Source organism: Podarcis gaigeae (genome assembly GCF_964106915.1).
Source record: "Podarcis gaigeae genome assembly, chromosome: 3".
Lineage (NCBI taxonomy): Eukaryota > Metazoa > Chordata > Lepidosauria > Squamata > Lacertidae > Podarcis > Podarcis gaigeae.
The window spans coordinates 56,683,928-56,706,167 of record NC_139680.1 but is presented as its reverse complement, the minus strand read 5'-3'; the positions used below and the strand labels follow the sequence as shown (position 1 = coordinate 56,706,167).

The following is a 22,240-nucleotide window of genomic DNA, read 5'->3' as shown; positions in this document are numbered from 1 at the left end:
ACTGGATGGCAACTGACTGGCCTTATAACTAAGCCTAGAGGACTCCTTTGACCCTAAACTGTAATATTCATTCAGCAAAGGAAGAAGTTGCCTTATTTAACATGTATGCTAAGGAACTGTTCTGTAACGGGCAGAGAGTTCATAGAGGGGATGATATTATAATGCGGAGGAGTTTGCTCTCTGGCTTTTATCCATGCCACCACATTATTCCAACGACATGGCCTCTCATAGAATCACATCAGATATGACTAATCTAATAGCTAAAGGGGTTGTTTTATGGTAATGGACATCTATATATATTGATCTAATTTGTTCGCTACATTATATTTGACTGTCAAAGGGAGAGGACAGTGTAAAATAAACATGGACATTTATTGGCTTATGGTCAAATTAGGTCATCGTATTTGAAATGTTTTCCATTACAGCTCCTATGCCGTGACCCTCCAACTTCTACTACCATTGTAAAAACGAGGAAAATGTTTTTAAAGGATTTACTATTTAGATAGATTTTTGTTTGATGGAAACCTGTAATATACTTTTATTTATTTTATTTCATTAATTTTTTGTCAGAATAAAAGCCTGCTCGAGGTAGTTCAGTCATAAAAGCATTAAACATTAAAACAACTGCAAAACACATACCCCAATCTAAATTAAACCTAATAAACAACTTAATGTGATTTAACACCTCATATATGCTACTTGTCCTTCAGAGGAGTGTGCCTGCCTTTTTCAAGTCCAGGAAGGAAGTGCTCAGGGACGGCTTATGGAAATACTTGAACTGATTAATTAAAATCTCAAGGTACAATAATGAAAACAAGATAAAAACAATGAACAGAAAAACAGAAGATAGAAGAGCCAGTGTGTTTCCCCAGTTGGGAACAAAATGTTGACTATGTGCACCTGCAATTGAGATGCAAAATATGCATTTTATTTGCATGTGAAGAGGCCGTTGCATACACACTGAAGGACAGGATTAAAAACAAACAGCAACAGCAGAAACTCCTTTTACAGCTCTTTTAGTGCCGTAATCCTATACACAGAGAATACGTGCAACTCAATAGTACGTACTTCAGAGTAGGCATATGTACCAAGATGAGAAATCACAATTTCAACAGAAATGCATTCTACAACAAGGGCAACAACATGATCTCACACCATGTGCAGCACTGCATTTGTCATGCATATAAAAAATGATATGCAACGTATCTTAATTGCAACTACATTTCAATATGGTCTATGATGAGAACAGTTTTATTAACCAGGAAACAGCACTCCCATTCTGAATGTTCTATGTTGAGAATTGGCAAACAAAAGAACTAAAAGACAACTTTCATTTTAACCTACCTTCACGAAGGGCTCCTGGTCAGGCTTGGCACAGAATATTATTTGAAAATTCACAGCCGTTTCCTTTTGTCTGTCTCTTATGATTTTCATTTTTTTATTACCTTCTGATTTCTCACCACAAGTGAAGCTCCTGTCTCTACAGCTACCTCTGAAACAAGCTGCTTTCTAAACTGCCTTACATACCAAACTTACTTTCGTTTTCTCTAGAACGAGCCCAAGGGCAGCCTGGCAACAGATTCAACGCAAAAAGACTTTATTGTAAATAGGGTATGAGTCAGATAGCAGCAGCAGTCCATTTTCAGATTAGGTTTTGCAACACCTTTTACTTTTATTGCCATTTCCATGCACTACCTAAACATAAATTTACAGTGGCTCCAAGATTTCACAAGAGCAGGCTCTCTTACCTATTCCCAAAAAATTGCAGGAATCCCAGGATTCTCTTGTACACTCTTTATCACCTGTCAATGCACTTTTCCTCTAAACCCAACTGATCAAACATCCACTGATCAGCATTAGATAAGGGACATCACTTCCTAATAGCTGCAGTGTCCTTTCTTGATTTCACTTATCTCCAGCCATCACAAGGAATGCTGCTCTCTTAAGTAAGGCTGTCATAATAACATTTTTAAAAGGTAAAGGGCCCCCAACATTTAAGTCCAGTCGCAGACGACTCTGGGGCTGCGGCGCTCATCTCGCTTTACAGGCCGAAGGAGCCATTTGTCCGCAGACAGTTTTTCTGGGTCATGTGGCCAGCATGACTAAGCCGCTTCTGGCGCAATGCAACACCGAAACCAGAGCAGCACATGGAAACACTGTTTACCTTCCTGCCGGAGCGTTACCTATTTAGCTACAGTGGTACCTCAGGTTACATATGCTTCAGGTTACATACGTTTCAGGTTACAGACTCCGCTAACCCAGAAATAGTACCTCAGGTTAAAAACTTTACTTCAGGATGAGAACAGAAATCGTGCTCTGGCAGCGCAGCAGCAGTGGGAGGCCCCATTAGCTAAAGTGGTGCTTCAGGTTAAGAACAGTTTCAGGTTAAGTACGGACCTCAGGAACGAATTCCTGGGTTCAGGAAACTATATGTCTATCAAGGGACAGTGCTAATAATGGCCAGAATATGTAGAATAGAATATGGGGGTCTTCCCAAAATAAGCTTCAGGCCACCCACATATCTAGGATCCTGTCTTCTGTGTGATGGCAAATAACCATAATTGCTTAAACTGATTTCTCTGTTTGGTCTCAATATGCAGTCAAGCCTCCCTCTACCATGCCACCACAGGTCATATGTACCCACAACCTGAGAAAAGTGGGTGGCATTCAACTAAATACAGGTAGGTAGCCGTATTGGTTTGCCGTAGTCGAAACAAAATAAAAAAATTCCTTCCAGTAGCACCTTAGAGACCAACTACCGTACGTTTGTTATTGGTATGAGCTTTTGCTTGTTTTTTCCTGTAAGACCAACTGCAGTTGTTAACAGTCGTCAACCATTCCCACCACCCTTCTGAGTAGATACCCCTCCCCAACCTCTCACTATATATATAGTTGGTCTCTAAGGTGCTACTGGAAGGAATTCAACTAAATAGTTTCACTAGTGCACTGATTACCGCTAGCGTGATGGAATTTCTTCCCTCTTTTCCTCCCACATGTTTTCTGCACTATCCCCAATCTGCTCTGAAGGGATGGGGGAATTCTCAGAATAGATTTCATTGGGGGAGGGGAGGGGGCAAATGTTCTATTGTGCAAGGAAGAATTCTTACCCTGACTGTTCCACTTAGTGCTACGCTGAACACATCCCTATGCCACTTGCAGTTTCTTTAACTAGCTTGTTCTCTTTTTTATCAGAGAGATTTTTTTAAAAATGCAAGTGAAGATTTTTTTTTAAAAAAACATGATTTTAAAGTTCAAAACTGATTTAAGATGAATGAAATCAAATCCAATTAAAACAAATTAAAACAGGTTAAACCCATCTTTCTTTAAACTTATCACTGTGCAATTGTTATTAAATCAGCATATATAATGTAATCATTTAGGCTCCCTGTCCTGGGTCACAATTTGGAGTAGCCCAAATTTTCCATTACCTCATTTATGAGTATTGCAGTGATTTAGAAAATTACTGTGCATCTCAAAAGAGATAGTCTCCTAGTCATAGAGGTGTTATACTTATAAGAATATAAACTGCCAACTCATAAAAATATCAAGGTGGTATACAGTAAAATCATTAAAACCTATTGTATGTAGAAGACCAAGCTTATTTTGGAGTTCAGGGGTATATAAACTCTTGTTCCTTTTTATGCTTTCTGACTGAGTTGTGACTTTTCAACACAAGGAAGAACTTGAAATTGGTAACCAACGTCAGCACTGAGCTCAGAAAGTGGAAGGGCACATGGTAAACATCTGTGTGCTCTCATTGCTAAGTCTCTATATCCTTCGCATGCGACAACTTGAATGGCCCAACCAATACGTCATGCATTGCTGCCTTTCACAGTTTCCAGTGCTTGATTAATTCCCTGTAACAATTAACACTTTTCCAGGTATGCCCAGACAAAGCTAGCCCCTCCCATTTTTTGGAAATGGGTAAACTGCTTTCCGGAGTTTAGGCTAAAACAGCATGTCAGAGGAGCACACACACTGGATAAACGGATAGCCTGTTGTAGATTTTACTTATTTTAAACTAATGTTTATGGCTGTTATCTTATAGTTTTATATCATCCAAATCAGTTTAATTTTCTGCTCTAAGTCAGAGGAAAGGAAGGACACCAACACATCTTAGTGCCCCACTGCCAGGAAATCAACAGCGGGATGGATACCTGCCTACCTGTGGCAACTTGAATGGCCTTTATCCTGCTTTTTGCTTTCCAGCCTTGATTCATATCCTGGAACAATTAACACTTTCCTAGGTATTCCTAGACAAAGCTTGTCCCTCCCATTATTTGGCAACAGCTAAGCCGCTTCTGGCAGTTTAGGCTAAAACAGCAAGTCTGGACCTATTGACTTTTTTAAAAAATGTAATTATCACACACCTTTATATCAATAGCCACCCTCAGCTTCCAGTCAGAGGAATATAAAAACATTTATATAAATGAAATTAAAGGAAATAATAAGGTTCTTTGAATTTTTTTAAGCAGCCCTGTAAAGAGTGTGTATGTGTGTGTGATATATATATATCTTACAAAGAAAATAACTGAATGATTGAGATAGCAATTGTGCCAACTTTAGACTTCTGTAGGGAAAACAGAAACGACTCCTAATGGTACCTTCCTGTTCATCTCATATGTATACTCATATTCTCTCTCTCTCTTTCTCTCTCTCTCTCTCTCTCTCTCTCTCACACACACACACACACACACACACAGGTCTAGGGACGGGACACATTCTCACTGCCACCACATGCAAACAACGTAGTAGAACCAGTAGTTCTCTTGCCTCAAAGAGCATCTCCCATTCCTTCCTTCCATAGTGTAGTGAGTAGCTGCAGGATCAGTGAAGCTTAGACTCAAACAGGACAAATTTATCTCCCCAAAGACGATTTTTTTAAAAATCAAATTTTATTTTATTCACAAAATGCCTCAGTCCGGATCAGGATCTAACTTCATATTGTTTTCCTGCCAAAATTTTCCCCCAACTTCACCACTACCACCACAAAAATCAGGGCACATAGCAGTTTTAGAGAGTGATGTTTTAGGCAGTGATGTTTGCTGTGAGATTGGCCACTTCAGGGATTCCTGCCTGAGCTGAGAGTTGAATAGGAATTTTCTGCCCATATGTCATACTCCTAACGGGTATAATCCACTAGCTTTCTAACTTTATGCTTTTTGGTACATTTAGTATAGGAGCCACCGTCCAGAAGAGTTATTTGGGTTAGCAGGGATTACGTTCCTCAAGCTACATGTGATTACTTTCTGAATGTTCTGATTTGCTTTAATGTAACAATGCTTTAATTGTTTTTATAAATCAAATATATAAATACTACTGGGAAGAAATAGACGGGAAAAGGGTTGTTAGTTTTTATCAACTGTCCAAACCAGTTGTTCCAAAACTACACAGAATGTGGGACAGGGGGTCACTTAAAAGGTCAGGAAAAACGAGGAAATGAACAAGGAAGAAAGGAGCTTTGATGGGGAAAATTCAAGAGGCAGCAGGGGCTGCACAAAATGAGGTTGCAGTTGCCCAACTGTGCATTAAGATACATGTCATTCTTTTATTATTGTCCACTACTTCTTGTCCTTCATGAGCTAATGTGTTCTGAAAAAATTTGTTCTGTGTCATAATAAAACAGGTGTTGTGATTTTATGTTGTACACCGATCAGTTTCATTGCTGCCTGGAAGGTGGTCATAAAGTCATTTTGAAATTACAGGGATTTGTATGTGGGGTTTTTTTCAATAAATTCCCACTGCAAAAGAAACTCATTTGATGGCAAGTAAATTGAACAATAATTCTAAAATAAAATAAAACTCTATTTCCTTTTAAGGAGCCTATGTTTTAGACCTGAAGGAATATCATATCCCATTGTTTCCTCAATTTTATCCAACAAATCCCTCCAAAATCTTTGCATAAAAAATTGCTTCGATAGAGCTGCATCTCTCTCCCCCTCTTTTTTTTAAAAAACCCTGAATGTGTGTATGCCTCTGGATCAAAGATTCTAACAATTTATCTTACAGGCAGATGTTGCAAGTTAACATCTGATCCTCAACTACATAACCTGTATTGTTGTTTTTTTGTCCTGTTGATGACACAAATCTTTAACTCACCCTACAAATCCTTTGATTTGTGTAAATTTAAAGTATCTGTCTACAAAAATTAATGGCAGTAATAAAGTGTGTATCTGATCTAGACAATTTTGTTAAACACAAGAAACTTTGCTTCAAGATTAAATAATAAATATTTAACCATATAATTATGTAACTGTTGCTCTGGGCTCCTTTGGGAGAAAGGGCAAGATATAAATTTAATACACAAACAAAATGAAGAGTTTTGCAGGGATGCCAACAAGAACAAGAAGAAATTATACTAACAACTCATAGAAAGATTGTTTCTGTAGTGGACACATTATTTGACCATGAATGAGCCTCACAAGGTTGCTGTGAAGATAAAACTGCATGCCCTGAGCTCCTAGGAATAGGGATAAGATAAGACATGGGACTGATTAAATGTTTAGGATTTATTTTGCACAAGTGAACCTGAATATATTTGACTGAAATATATTTTGCTAGAATTCATAGTCTTTGTGTTGTATCCAGTTGTATCTCTTTCCCTTGTAGCATATTTTATATAAGTATAAAGTTTTAAATCTATCAATGTTTAATGGTATTTTCCAGTTTTTAGCCATTCTGGTTTTTGTCTGTAAACTGCCTTCAGTCCCATTAGGGGAAAAGGCGAGGTATAAATTATTAATAATAGTAATAACAGGGAATTTATGTCTGGTTTCAGGAGCACTCACTTACCAGGAAATATGAGAGGAAACAGGCCTCAAAATGGCTACTGAAAAATCAGAGTGGAGTGTATATGTATATAACGAATTTATTAGTACTACAAAAGAAAAATATTCTACAGAAAAATGGAGTATTTTCATATTATACAGGAAACCAAACGTACAAAAGACAGTAATTCATTTTATTATATTTGGAGTATTTTTTTAAAATTGTAATAATATGTTTACGTATTTGTTGATGTATTTATTTGTTGATTTTGGAATTATTAAGTTGAATAAATAATAAATACATTTTTCTTGTCACAAATGCATGTAGTTCTTTATTTGAACTCTACAGTTAACCTGCAATATTCAGTATAAAACTAACATAGGACTGTATTATCCATTTATTCATTGTAGCCGAGTCCATGAAAAGCAGAATTTGTACTTTGTAACACATGGTCCAACCATGCATGCAACCATGAGGACTATGAACTTACTTTAGAAGAGGCCAACGACAGGTTACAATCAGTAGGAATAAATCTCCTTGGCAGCCAAATGTGTTGTTATAGATCAATCCTGCCATGGAGTTTCAAATACTTCTGATTTGAAAACAGATACCACTCACCTCCCAGCTTTTTGTTGAGGGTTCACTGAAGAAGTTGTCTATCATGTCAAGCTCCTCCTTTTCCACCACAACAAAGCCCTGTTCTTTAGCATCTTTGCCATACACATCTGGTGACCACTGTACAAAGAAGGTATACAGGTGATCGACCCTGTGAAGTGAAAGCAAAAAGATAGGGGCTGAGCACTCCAAAACCCTTTGTGGGAGGCAGATTCACTAACCGTAAAACTCTGAGCACATCTTCTCAAAGGTAAGCCCAAATCAGTTAAGTAGAACTTACTCCTAGGCAAGTGTAAAATACTAATACCACTTGCCAACTACCTAAATGAAGCTTTTTTGAACATGTTCAGTGAATGTGGTAGCAGCAGCTCTTGATTTTGACCAAATATTTGGTGAGAGCTGGACTGAACCTCAGGCTTACACTTTCTCCCTACTCCTACCTCACAGAACACCCAAACTGCAGAATACTGCAGTTATTCAACGTTGAATCTCTCTTATCCCTCAATTTTGAAGCAGCTTTGCATTCAGTATACGGATTCAAGGGTATTCCTGCATTCAGAGAGCATAGGAAACAAACCATCCTTTGAAGCTGCAACTATCAAGTGAGAAACATATATGAAAATAAAAACTCATAAAGAGATAATGGGCCACTCTGGCTGAGACCAAAGGCCCAGCTCATCCAGTATTTTGTTCTTTCAGCTTGTGATCCGCAGTCTGAGTTTTGGTTTTCCATGGGAAACAGAGAGAAGGCAGGTGCAATTTTATCTAATCTTTCTGCAACCACTTCCTACCAATCCACATGATTGAGTTATTCCACTGGGGTGGGGGGAATCCCTCTAGAAATGCAAGTGACTCACTTAATGTCTTTCCACATGATGTTTCACTGTTTCGTTTTGTGTCACTGCAGCCTTTCCCAGCCTGGTGAGCGCCAAACAGTTGGGACTACAATTTCCATCAGTCCCAGCCAACACTGCCAAGGGTCAGTGATTCTTGGAACCTGTAGCCCCAAACAACTGGAGGGCAGCAGATTGGGGAATACTGTTCACAAAATGTATATATCACTTGATTTTTTCTGGGGGGGACACCCCCCAAAAAATCTCAAAGCGGTTTACAAATAGGATAAAACAAGAAAATCAAGCAAAAACTACAAAAGCACTTTAAAATATACAAAGGTTTAAATACTAAAACAGATTAAAATTATCTCAACTTTCTAAGTACCTGTTTTCATAACAGATCAACTTGCCTATTTCCAAAGTGATATATCAAGTAACTAATTTCTAGAAAACCAGACAGAAACATAAACCTGCTGAGGGAAAGGCAATCACTTAGTTAAAGACTATCAAATCGTAAACATTTTACTGCATGTGAATTCTGGTAGCCAACTATTAATCTCCTCACGGTTCTTAGATAAAAATATAAACCATATAAATCACTCTCATATACACATTTAAGGCAATGAGTCTCAAGCCCTTGGAAGCAAATCCTTCTGGCATTTTCAAGCAATTGTTTTGGGAATCAAGCATATGACAATTTCAAGAAACACATATACAGCATTGATATATTTCTGCAAGATACCAATTTGGAGCAAACAGTATATTACCATTATTCTATCCCAGCCTTCTTCCCAAAGGAACCCAGGACAGCAAACAACAAAAACAAGAAAAATGATACAGTTATTGTTGTTTCCTCAAATATCCTCACAACTAAATAATTTCAAGGTTCCAGGAACCAACATACTTCTGCAACCACATGCCTGAGTCAACATAAAGATTTTTCAATTCCTCCTGAATGATAAGAATGAAGAAGGGAGACACCTACACTGTGTACCAGGGAAGGCATTCCATAAACAGGGAATTACTGCACAGAAGGCCCTATCATGGGTCTGAGGAAGCCCGGTAGCACTCAGTTGCATCACCACCAACAGGACCTTCCCTGCTGATAGCCCACGTGAAAACATCACTGCTGTCTTAATTTCAGGGATTCTCAGCTCACTTTCTTCGAGTCAAGCTTGTCAACTGATTAAAGCAGGGATGTCCAACAGGTTGATCATGATCTACTGGTAGATCACCATGAGGTTTTGGTAGATCGTGGTAGATCTCTGGCTCCCTTCCCTCAACCTCCATTGTTGTTTGATCTATGGAAGGGAAGACTGAGCTTTCCCTGTGCTGCTGTTTTCATCCATAGAGATCTCTTTTTGTGAGTGACTTCACCCCTTTGTCCCTTGCCTTTAACCCACCCAAAAACAGCTTTTCTGTTTCCTAAAAAAGATCAACTCCTCAGAGCTGACCCGCCCCCCCCCCAAAAAAACGGGAGATTTTAATTCTGAAAGTCACTTCAGAGCTGGCTATGCCAACTGGCTATGCCAGTGTGGAGTAGTGGTTAAGAGCGGTAGACTCGTAATCTGGGGAACTGGGTTCGCATCTCCGCTCCTCCACATGCAGCTGCTGGGTGACCTTGGGCTAGTCACACTTCTCAGCCCCAATCACCTCACAGAGTGTTTGTTGTGGGGGAGGAAGGGAAATGAGAATTTTAGCAGCTTTGAGACTCCTTCGGGTAGTGATAAAGCGGGATATCAAATCCAAGCTCTAATTAAAGCAACCATGAATACGTTCCAGCCTAATAAGTGGGTCTAATTAGTCATTTGGTGCCAGGTGATTGACAGGTGGGTGGACCCAGCCACCTGTCAATGTAGCCTGCAGAAGATTGACTGATTTTGGATCTGGCCCTGTCCCCACAAGTAGTTCCCCACCCCCAGCTTAAAGCATTTTTACTTGTAGACAAAGGCTAAATGCCAAATTTGCAGACAGGGAATACACAAAGAAACTAGTGGAGAACCTGAGAGTGCTGAGTTTCTGGAAGAGAGCGGGAAGAAGGTAGGGAACTGGTCAAGAATATATTTTGTACAAATTTTGCACTGGGTGTAGAAAATTCTCTACCTGTGGTGCTTCCACCTACAGCTGTGAGTGCTGTAGATGTGTTAAGTGCAAACTTAAATGCCCAGTTCTCCTCATTCCAAATAATCTTACTGAATGGCATCATTCTACAAGTCACACCAGCAGGCGAGCATGAGCTGTGGCTCTCACTCTTTATTACCAAAGCTTAACTTACGGTAATCATGTTATCTTGATCAAAGGCTTTAAGGTCTGAAATGCTAAACACGTAAAGCCCTGCCAGTCAAAACAAGCGAGTGACCTTATTTGCCAGCCTTTCACAGTCACTCCAACTCTTCTAAAACAAAGCTTTATTTGTACACAAATAAGTTTGACCAGGTGGTTTTATGGGTAACTTACAAAGGACGCAGTCCCTGCTCAGAGAATCAAAAACTCTGTTTTGGCCACCACTGCACCTAGAAGGTGGTTGTTGGAAATGCAGCATAACAGTTGCACGGAGCAATGTCAGGACTGGGGGACTGTCGTATAATTAACAAGCAATAATTAGCATGATTTATACAGTTACTGGCTGCAGAAGGGTAGGTGCAGGGCCAGATTTAGGTCTGATGAAGCCCTAAGCTACTGAAGGTAATGAGGCCCTTTATATGTCCAGCTATCCTTTGTCAACAACAAATTGTCACTGTTTTTTTGTGTTGAATATATGCTATATGGTAATTTATGGACCTAATAGGCATCTAAAGCCATTTGCACATAACAAATAGCCAACACAAGACAAAACACTGTTGCTATATGTAGGTTTTATTTGTTTTTTATCTTGTATTTTGGAAATGTACATCCAATTTTTTCCCTTTAAATTTTTTGGGGGTTCCCAAGAGAGTGGGGTCCTAAGCTATAGCTTGTTCAGCTTATACATAAATCCTGCACTGGATAGGTGGAAGAAGAGCTAACACACTGCTTTATCGTTCAAGGAAAAAGTTATTTTGTTCTTCTCTGCATTATACTACCACTCCTAACTAGATAAAAAAAGGTAAAGGTACCCCTGCCCGTACGGGCCAGTCTTGACAGACTCTGGGGTTGTGCGCCCATCTCACTTAAGAGGCCAGGGGCCAGCGCTGTCCGGAGACACTTCCGGGTCACGTGGCCAGCGTGACAAAGCTGCATCTGGCGAGCCAGAGCTGCACACGGAAACGCCGTTTACCTTCCCGCTGGTAAGCGGTCCCTATTTATCTACTTGCACCCAGAGGTGCTTTCGAACTGCTAGGTTGGCAGGCGCTGGGACCAAGCAGCGGGAGCGCACCCCGCCGCAGGGATTCGAACCGCCGACCTTTCAATCGGCAAGTCCTAGGCGCTGAGGCTTTAACCCACAGCGCCACCTGCGTCCCCCTAACTAGATACTCTAGAACATATATTCTTCTCCTGTGATTTTGGCAGTTATGCCAGAATACAATTGTATGAGGCCCTAAAATTCAATAAACAGACTTTTACTCAACCAACTGTTCAGGACATGCTGGCGGACAGCGATGATCAAATTACTTTAATAGCGGCCGAATTTTTAAGAGCTGTCCATGAAGAAAGAATGGGCCATGATAAGGAGACTTAGTGGTTGTTAATGGTAGGTGATGATGTTGCGTTGTATTATTATTTTGTATTATATTGTATTATGTTATTTATGTGTGGTGTGCTATGCCTAATAAAGGATTTTGAATTACTACCACTCCTGCACTGCCAAAATATCAGAAATAACTTTAAAACCAAGGCTGGTACTATTCAAATGTTGTTGGAGTTGAACTGCCATCATTCACAGCCAGGAATTGCCAGGGATCAGGATGATGGAAGTTGTTGCCCAGCTACTTCTGAAAGAATACAAGTTCCCCACCTTTGCAAAAAAACACAAAAAAACCCCTGTTTTGTGTGTGCACACAAACTTCCTTTTGAAAAAGAAACACCATGCCATGCTATGACCCGTAGTCCTTGATTCCAACGCGTTCCCATCTGTATCAAGCCTTACAGAGCAGTGTATAAAATAGGATTCACCTAATGAACTTCCACTTGCCCAATGGACCTCTCTGTGTCTCTCAAAATTGGCTCAGAACCTCCAGAACAGCATGAAGCAGGACAAAATGGCCATTCCATCTGGCAAACTGAAATGCCTGAAAGAAGGCACATTTCTAATAGGAACCATGTACTCTTCCCTACTCTTCTTCTTTCTTGGGCTCCATGATCACTGCAGATGGTGACAGCAGCCACGAAATTAAAAGACGCCTGCTCCTTGGGAGAAAGGCGATGGCAAACCTAGACAACATATTAAAAAGCAGAGACATCACCTTGCCAACAAAGGTCTGTATAGTCAAAGCTATGGTTTTCCCAGTAGTGATGTATGGAAGTGAGAGCTGGACCATCAAGAAGGCTGATCGCCGAAGAATTGATGCTTTTGAATTATGGTGCCGGAGGAGACTCTTGAGAGTCCCATGGACTGCAAGAAGATCAAACCTCTCCATTCTGAAGGAAATCAGCCCTGAGTGCTCACTGGAAGGACTGATCGTGAAGCTGAGGCTCCAATACTTTGGCCACCTCATGAGAAGAGAAGACTCCCTGGAAAAGACGCTGATGTTGGGAAAGATGGAGGACACAAGGAGAAGGGGACGACAGAGGACGAGATGGTTGGATAGTGTCCTTGAGGCTACCAGCATGAGTTTGAGCAGACTGTGGGAGGCAATGGAAGACAGAAGTGCCCGGCGTGCTCTGGTCCATGGGGTCACGAAGACACGACTAAACGACTAAACAACAACACCTCTTCCCTACATTGTTTCATTCCAATATTGTACCGGGGGGGGGGTCCTCTCTGGTGGGAGTGGGCAACTTTAATCGTGGCTGGAAAGAGAAGAATTCAATCTCTCCTTCCTTCATGCTGCAGTCCTGATCCAGATCAGGGCTCATCCTTACTCCTGAGTAAATGAAACACATATGCAGACTTGCATAATTACTGCTATGTATTCTTTGACTCAAGGGACGCGGGTGGCGCTGTGGGTAAAACCTCAGTGCCTAGGACTTGCCGATCATATGGTCAGCGGTTCGAATCCCCGCGGCGGGGTGAGCTCCCGTCTTTCAGTCCCAGCTCCTGCCCACCTAGCAGTTTGAAAGCATGTCAAAGTGCAAGTAGATAAATAGGTACCGCTTTATAGTGGGAAGGTAAACGGCGTTTCTGTGTGCTGCGCTGGTGCTGGCTTGCCAGAGCAGCTTCATCACGCTGGCCACGTGACCCGGAAGTGTCTCCGGACAGCGCTGGCCCCCGGCCTCTTAAGTGAGATGGGCGCACAACCCTAGAGTCGGACACGACTGGCCCGTACGGGCAGGGGTACCTTTACCTTTATTCTTCAACTCAAATCACTCACCACGTTATTGGCTCAGTGTTTTGGTGCACAAGCAGAAGGAAGCAAAGGACTCTAGTGAAAGGCTGCTTTGTTTTCACAGCATCTTTTCACACATGTATTAAATGCATAGCACAGGATACAGACAGAGGGGATTAGATGTGCTTCACCACTGATATTTTAAAGGATGTAAAAACGAGTAATTTAAATTGTAAAACAGAAAAGTATGTGTGTGTGCATGTAAAGATGCATTTCACCAAGTCAACTGATCTCTGAAGCAAGCGCTATGCCATTAAGACCATGTACCATTACTCATTACCCCCTCTCTAATATTACCTAGACATCATCTTAAAAAGTAGAGACATCACCTTGCCAACAAAGGCCAGTACAGTAAAAGCTATGGTTTTCCCAGTAGTGATGTATGGAAGTGAGAGCTGGACCATCAAGAAGGCTGATCGCCGAATGATTGATGCTTTTGAATTATGGTACTGGACGAGACTCTTGAGAGTCCCATGGACTGCAAGAAGATCAAACCTCTCCATTCTTAAGGAAATCAGCCCTGAGTGCTCATTGAAAGGACATATTGTGAAGCTGAGGCTCCAATACTTTAGCCACCTCATGAGAAGAGAAGACTCCCTGGAAAAGACCCCGATGTTGGGAAAGATGAAGGGCACAAGGAGAAGGGGACGACAAAGGAAGCGATGGTTGGACAGTATTCTTGAATCTACCAGCATGAGTCTGACCAAACTGCAGGAGGCAGTGGAAGACAGGAGTGCTTGGCATGCTCTGGTCCATGGGGTCACGAAGAGTCGGACATGACTAAACGACTAAACAACAACAACAATATTACCTGAACCATAAAATTCTGCAGCAGGGGCTGCTTTGCAATTTGCCAGTGCTTTATAAGCACTGGTAACTCTCTCTAGTCATCACTGCTTTTAACTCACTGGCAAATGGAAAGCAGGCACTACTGCAGAGGTTTATAGATACAAACTACTAGCCTATTAATCTTCAATCATAACAAGCACATAAAAAAGTAACACAGCCTATTTATACTTATACATCCTATGCCCTTTTAAAATGTGGGGTTTTTTGGGGGGGTTATTGGGTTGTTTTTAATCTGATAATGTATTTTGTGGTTTTATATTTTGATTTTATTCTGTGAACCGCCCTGAGACCTGAGGGAGGCACATAAATTCAATAAATAAATAAATAATATACTTACCCTCTAGAACTGTTGAAATTCCCCATTGCAAGATACACAATGAAGGACTTTCAGTAAGCTGACTAGATGCAGTGGTACAACTGGGTCAACATAAAGATTCACGCAGAGCAAAGGAGGACCCTTATAAAGCATACCTCCCTAATGATTATTGCTTCTAGAGTTTCGTGCCAAAGATAAGGGCTCCTCCTATTTCACAATCACAAAGGCAACAGTGGTCAAAGTCACTGATTAACCAGTTTCATTGTCTACGTTGACAAAGTAAGATATGCTTTGGGAGAGAGCGCTTGCTACATGTCCAAAGTCACACAGAAGACAGACGTGTCCAGCAGAAGACGCCAAGAACTGCAGCTGTGGCACATTGTACCTTATTGCAAAGGCAGTCATGCAGATGGGCTGCATGATCCATCAACAAGCTTATCAGCTACATGACCTCGTTTCCAGGATGCTAGTCTGTTGTGGTAAGAACAGCCAAGAGTCTTGAAGTACTTTAAACACATCTATATATAAACCTGTAAGGAACTGATCCATCATTTCATCAAATGGTTTCATTTTGTTCTTGGAACTTTTAAGAATGCTGTTATGGGTCATGCTTCAATATCAAGAGATGTGTTGCAACTTAATAAAATGCAACACAGCTCTTAATAATAAAACATCACCTTGGAACAATTCTAAGAACTCAAATGAAATATCTGACACACACACAGAGGAGCTGCAGCTGGGTTTCATTTTAAATACTCTTGCTACTAATAGAGTCACTCCATTAGTTCACTCTTCATCTTCGGAAAAAGTCTAGAGTGCTTCCTTCCTCAGACTTAATCTGCTTTCCGCCAAGTATTTTCTGGACTATTATTCCCCTTAAACTATTTTTGCCACCCATTTATTTTAGGCTTTCCCCCATTCATTCTTGATGAAGCTGTTTGAAGGCAGGGGAGAAAAAGGGAGTTTTTTATATATATAGTGGCTGCCAGGGAGGGGATTTTTTTTATCAGGACCATTGTGCAAAGAGACAGGAAATACCATCATTTCCTCTACCATGACTGTTGTGATAAAAACCACCCTCCTCCCCCACTAGCCCACAAAGCTGTTCTGGAGAGAAACTTCCATTAGGTCTTCTCCATGTGCACCTTGGGGTTTCTTGTATACATATAAAAAAGAAGTTCAGCTGACATCATTGCAAGTGACACATGTAGCTTTGAACCTAGTTTGGCCTCTGTTACTTGAAATTCTGTGAACATCAGTTGTTGCTTTTAACGCAATTTTTAAGCGAGAAATCCAAACCCCAGATCTGCTAGGATAGGCGTAATTATGCTGGCAAACCTTTTAAAGGTTTGTTTTCCCTCTGTCAGGCTTACACCAGGTCAGCCAGCAAGAGCTACAGAGTTTGTAATGGGGTTTGTGATACTTATCACTAATCACATCACACAGTTACCAGCCAGGCTGTGTTATCACATTCCACAAAACAAATAAGAATAAGCTGAATGTGCCTTGGACAGAAGGAAACACCACATATCTGCAGGGACAAACCACCCTGTTCGGTTCCATTTGCATGATGTTGGCAACAAAACAATAACAAGGATGTCTCGAGAATGAAAGGCTTCTCTAACAGAAGCACTAATCACACAGCTGGTGGGCAAGAAATGTAGTTCTTATAAACTCCGGAATGGTCCTGAAAAGTGACAGCTTACCTTTCTCGTGGAACAGCAAACCAGTACTCTGGTTGCTTTCTTCTTTTATTATATTGCTGAGCCATTGTGGAGCTTTGAGAAGTAAAGGACTTCCTCATAGGCTTGCCCACTTTGATGCACAGAAACATCGGAGGGGACTTGCTTTTCTCTTCCTTTGAAGGAAGCATATCTGAATCCAAAAGACCACAGAGTTATAACATAGCAAATGGAGCACACTGGCCAGGCCTGCAGCACAATTTAGCCTTTATCATGGAGTGACTTAAGAAATGCAGAATATGGTTTTGAATTTATTATATTTAAATGTATATTCTGTGAACATTCTGTACTGACTGCCCTTCAGTGTATTTCAACTGCTTTTAATACTATATTTTAAAATTATTGCAACGTACCCTGCAACATCATGGTGAAGGTCTGGTAGGAAATTATTAGGCTTATTATTCTCAGCTTACATAAAAATATATATAAATTGCAGCCGGTTTTCCTCCAAGACTAATTTAAGGAAATCAACAAAAATACTTTGCAGAAAGAAAAGAAAAAAAAACCTTATGAAATAACTTCGATACTTTGACCTACAGAAAAAGAAGTTCAAACGGGTTTTAATGTAGCCCCTACAATTAGGAAAATTCAATTTTTTGACACATTCCCACTTCTCAACTATATTCAAGTCATAAGAAAGAAAAAACCCCAAGAGTATTCCACCTCTCTAGAAACAACTGCAGAAAAAGATTAGAATCAAGAACAGGCTCGTTAATTTTTTGTAGGACATAACTGTGCTGTTAAGCAATCTGTAAAAAAAAAAAAAAAAACAAGGTTGAAGAGAACTATTGGAAACCGAAAGAGAATTTCTGTCCTTCATTAACATAGGGTGCTACAGTAACACTATGGCAAGAAGGCCTACCTTCAATGGGCACTTGGATTCTCTGCAGCAGCCAGAGTCTGATTTCAGACTTATTATCTAGCGGAGATGGCAATGAAGAGGCTATTGATCCTTCATGGTCCTTTTTCTCTGCTGTTGCGCCAGCTTCTGGCGATGCCTCTTTCCTTCCATTAGAACACAAATCTGGCCCTTCTCTTTTGCCTTTCACAAATTTATTGGCTTGGGAATGTGAAGAGCTAAGGGTGAGGTCTATGCCTCCTGGTATACTGTTCCCCTCTTCCTTGACGTTAGCCTTACATAAGTCATCAGTAGTCTGTGGCTCATCCTTATCTTTACTGAGGTAAAATTCAATAAGTTTGTCTTTATTCAGCTCCTTATTTGCATCCAGAGTTGTTTCCACCTTATTTGTTGGTGAACTACCCCCCTTGTTTATTTCAGGCACCACATCTAGCTTCTCACAGGACTCTAAATCAAGGACATCTTTAAGAACTTCATGCTTTGTCCCTGATTGGTCACAATTTTCTTTATTTGTTGCTTGCAACCAAACTTCCTTTCTCATTTTAGAGTCATTGGGAACACCAACTGTTCCAACATCTGTGCTCTTTACTTTGCTATCAGTCTGTGATGAAGTCTCTTCCAATTCAATAAAACCATCTTCTTCCAGAAGGGAATTATCTTTGGATAGATCCAGACTAACACTCTCTACAGAATGTTCCGTGGTACATTCCAAAGCCACCCTTTTGGAAGGCTCAGGAGTGTTGGAGTCCCTTTGTGTTTCCTCCGACTTGGAGGCCACCAAGGAAGAACTTTCAGGAGGTTTAAGTTCAAGATCTGTAGACTTCTCCTCCTCCGTGGGCTTGATTGGTGTGGAATTCAGGGTGACAAAGTTGTCCGCTTTGGGCTTCTTCTTCTCCTTGTTTATGGATTTAAATTTGCTGAAAGGGTTGATATCCTTCTCAGAAGCAAGGTCTTCCCACTCACCAGGCCTGTACAAAGGACAAAGATCCTTTGGAATGTCGCTGTCAGGAAAGATGGTGGATGCATATGGAATGTTAAAATGGAGAACAAAATGATAACAAAATGAAAACTCAATAAATACTAAAATAAATAAACAAAACAAATGGCAAAAAGGAACTTTCAACTAAAATACACCAAAGCAACATTGAAATAATTTGAAATAAACCAATTTTGCTTCTCACAAAATAAAATGCAAGCCAACTGAAATAAGTAATTATGGAGTTGAAAGAATTGGTATAACAAAATATTTGTATTTTGAAGTTCATGGTGTGAAAGTGGAGAGATGGATTAGGTACTCTGCAGGTATTTTTAAGACCGAGGGGACAAAAGACAAGACCCAGCTTGAGTCTTCAAGTTACTACAAAAGGAGCAACAGAATGACTATAAACTGTATAATTTCTTTTCTGTGATGGTTTTCAGGCCACTGATAGCAAACAAATCCCATCTCATCAGCTGATGAGACTGATACAAAAGACTAGAAGCAGACTTAAGAGATCCAAGCTCAAAAACATGAGGCCTCAGAAATCACAAGATCTACAATTCTATTATTTTCAAGGGTCTTGAAATTTTCCTTCTCTCAGCTGACAGCATAAGCCTTTGAATGAGCCAAGATTCATGCTCTCAGCAATCACAAATACCTTTTTTAAAAAGAGAAATTTTTAAACAGTTCAGCAAACTGCCTAACTTTGCTTCAAATAAATAAACTGAAGCCTGTGCATACGTATAAGCTCTCATTTTCTCATCCAGTATATAGAGATTAATAACGAATAACTTCAAGCCACTGGAAGAATCCCTGTATTTGCAAAGTGATTTCACAACTCCAGTGCTTCTCACTACTGGAGTTAATGTTCAGTTAAGACATGAAGATCCCTCTCATTACCTATGTGGTCATTATATGTGATGATATGAATTATGCAATTGCAGCTGTACCTGTAAAGTAGCTGTATAGCATTATTACCATTCATACAATCATAGGAAGAGATTCAAGGATGTTAGTACTAACAGTCTGTCTTCAGAGGAAGATCCTACATATATCTACTCCTATACAGATCAGTCTACATCATTTAATATGCCAATAATTTGGAGCTCACAGCAGTGAGAAAAACCCATTCAAGTAAAGGAACTAGCCTTACTAGATCCTTGACACTTTATTTCATTTCCCAGTTCCTTTCCCCACCCCCCTTTTCACTGAATCTGTGCTTCTTAATTCAAAAATTAAGATTTAAGGCCAGTTTACATGTCAAGAACAAGAAGGCGGTCCTGTCACCTGGACAACCCAGGACCTCCATACACACTACCCATGCTTGCTTGCATGTGGTATTTTCTGGGCAGCAATGTATAAACAAGTTGTGGAGGGCTTTCCTCCCTCCACAAAGAAGGTCACTGTATACAACCTCACCACTTGAAAAAATGTGTGACCTGGGCCTAGCCTGTATCACCATTCCTAATGAATGCAGAACTATTCTGCATCTCCCTTCCCTCGCACCCTCATTAGCTGTTTTGCTCCTCAATTTCTTCAAAGTTCTCCTTTCACTTCCCACTGGTTGTCCTTCACATCCCACTGGTTACATTCAAACATGGTCAACAAAGAATACTTCTTACGATGGCAGGGCATCTTTAATCTTCATGTGAGAGATATCGTTGTAGAGTGCAATCGAAACAACCTCATCCATGGGGCAAATGAGCCCATACTCTTCACAGCCATTCTCAATTACCAGAGGGTCTGATTTGTGAGGATCAAACATGATGGTGTTGGGAGTGACTATCATGACCCCTCCTACCACACCCTTAAAATAAAAATAAATGAATTAGCACATCAGATTTTCAAGACATGTTGTCCCTTATGTTCCCTCTCCCAAATTCTTTATACACCCCTCATTGTCGTTCCCCCACCCCGCCCTTGCAATCATGTTTTCTACCAAAGTGCTCACTCTGAACAGACAACAGGTCAATACCCTACTGATACCAAGCAGTGATAAGGATTCCAAGTGCTCAAAACACATCTATCTTCAGCAGACAAGGCCAGGGCTATAAAAGGGGATCAAGGTATTTAAATTTTATCCTTAGCTGCAATGAAATGGGAGCGACAGCTTGTTAATTAACTAGAGTCAAAATATTAGAATTCACGAGTCAAGCAAAAACCATTCTTCTCTGATCTTGCCTGCTTCCATGACACCTATCAAAGCTAGCAGGCCTCCTTTCGCATGTTAGCATGACTTCATTTCTTATGCTGATAATTCCCAACAGGAGACTCGGATGGCTATAGCACACTGAAGGCAAAATGGCAAATGGCTCTGCCTTAGAGCTTAGGTACATGTAATATGCATACTCATGAAATAAAAGTTTTGGAACACTGAAGGAGGAAGGGGGTGAATTTGCAGCAGGCACACAATTGGTAGAAAGACAGTGTAGTACTCCTTCCCTTCCTATGAGCCTTCTCTGTTCCAAATTACCTCCTCTTGCAGCTGCTGTTACCTAGTAAAAGCTGCTGCTAGACCCTAGCTATGTTTCTATGTGCATAATGTGTAGTTTGCTATTGAATCTTATGTGCCCAGAACCCCAAGCACACACACAGGAACCATCTACAAAACAGCCCATTTTAGACTGTGGTCAGCCTACTTAGTAAAGCTAATTTTCAAATGCAAATAGATTTGTAGACAATAAAGATTAACAGTTCCAACATCTGCACACCTTATGATACTCTAATTGTTATTTGCCTATCTCTCTCTCTCACACACACACACACACACCTGTTGCAAAATAAATCACCAAAGCCTTCTACCTTGCCATCTGTGAAGTATCGACAGTTCATTTTCAAAAACTTGACAACAACTGGCTCATCTTCCTCTGAGGTGGAAGACAGGACTCTTTGGATTGGTTTGCAAACCCTTCTTGCTAAGTCAGCATCCTTGAATGATAAAGGTTTTTTTAAAAAATAAAAAACCAGCAGACATTTGTGTGCCACAGTTCCTTGTGCAGGTGGGCGAGGCCACCACAGATTCCCCATTGTTTCTTGTGGCATGAAGAAACCCAGCAGTTCAAGCAGAGAGCCACGGCAAGCAAACAATGGAATATGTGGCAAATAGCCGTGGAACTACTATCAAGTGACCCTTATGACATGCAAAGTGTTCCCATGTCTATTGCAAATATGATAAGCAATTCTACACTTTTCAAGGAAATCAAGAACCGTAATATCAAAAGATAGTTTATATGCTTAACTGACTAGACAGTACTTTCTAAACATCAGAGTCTGTATAATGTCTTACTGGAAAAGTAAAAAATCTTGTGCAACCTTGAACTCTAACTAATTTATTGTGGCATAAGTTTTTGTGGACCAGAGCCCACTCCCTGAAAGGCTCTGCCAGAAAAAAAGGATTAAGATGCTTCTTGGCTAAAACTGACTCTAACATGAAAGTCTTACCGGAAGTTTATCATACTCTGCATCTGATGAGGAAGGTGAAACAGTAGCGCCAGGGCTTGAAGAAGCTAGTTTCGCAGCAGCAGAAAGAGGCTCACTATCTGGTACATACAGAACCTAAGCCAACCCCCCCATAAAAGAAACAAGATTATTACAATAACATACACGGTGAAGACAAGCAATTCACAGAGCATTATTTTAAAGCACCAAGGTATGTATCTATCTATCTATGTATCTATCTATCTATCTATCTATCTATCTATCTATCTATCATCTATCTATCTATCTATCTATCTATCTATCTATCTATCATCTATCTACACACACACACACACACACACACACACACCTATTAGCTTCTTGAATTTTGCCCCTC

The 22,240-nt window shown here is 40.4% G+C and overlaps 1 protein-coding gene across 3 annotated transcripts in view; it reads right to left on the bottom strand.

Moving 5' to 3' along the window:
- The window catches only part of NCOA7 (nuclear receptor coactivator 7), a 70,347-nt gene that overhangs the window by 8,499 nt on the left and 39,608 nt on the right, over nucleotides 1-22,240 (bottom strand). Inside the window, exons 6-11 of one of the 3 annotated variants that reach the window (XM_083731111.1) lie at nucleotides 21,868-21,981; nucleotides 21,229-21,354; nucleotides 20,049-20,233; nucleotides 17,451-18,448; nucleotides 16,553-16,721; nucleotides 7,387-7,534 (exon numbers count right to left, since the gene is read on the bottom strand). In XM_083731111.1, the coding sequence (XP_083587237.1) occupies nucleotides 7,387-7,534; nucleotides 16,553-16,721; nucleotides 17,451-18,448; nucleotides 20,049-20,233; nucleotides 21,229-21,354; nucleotides 21,868-21,981 (1,740 nt within the window). Of the gene's footprint in view, nucleotides 1-1,344; nucleotides 1,884-7,386; nucleotides 7,535-16,552; nucleotides 16,722-17,450; nucleotides 18,449-20,048; nucleotides 20,234-21,228; nucleotides 21,355-21,867; nucleotides 21,982-22,240 lie in introns of those variants that run through there. The other 2 variants (XM_083731112.1, XM_083731113.1) reach the window with 2 other exon arrangements.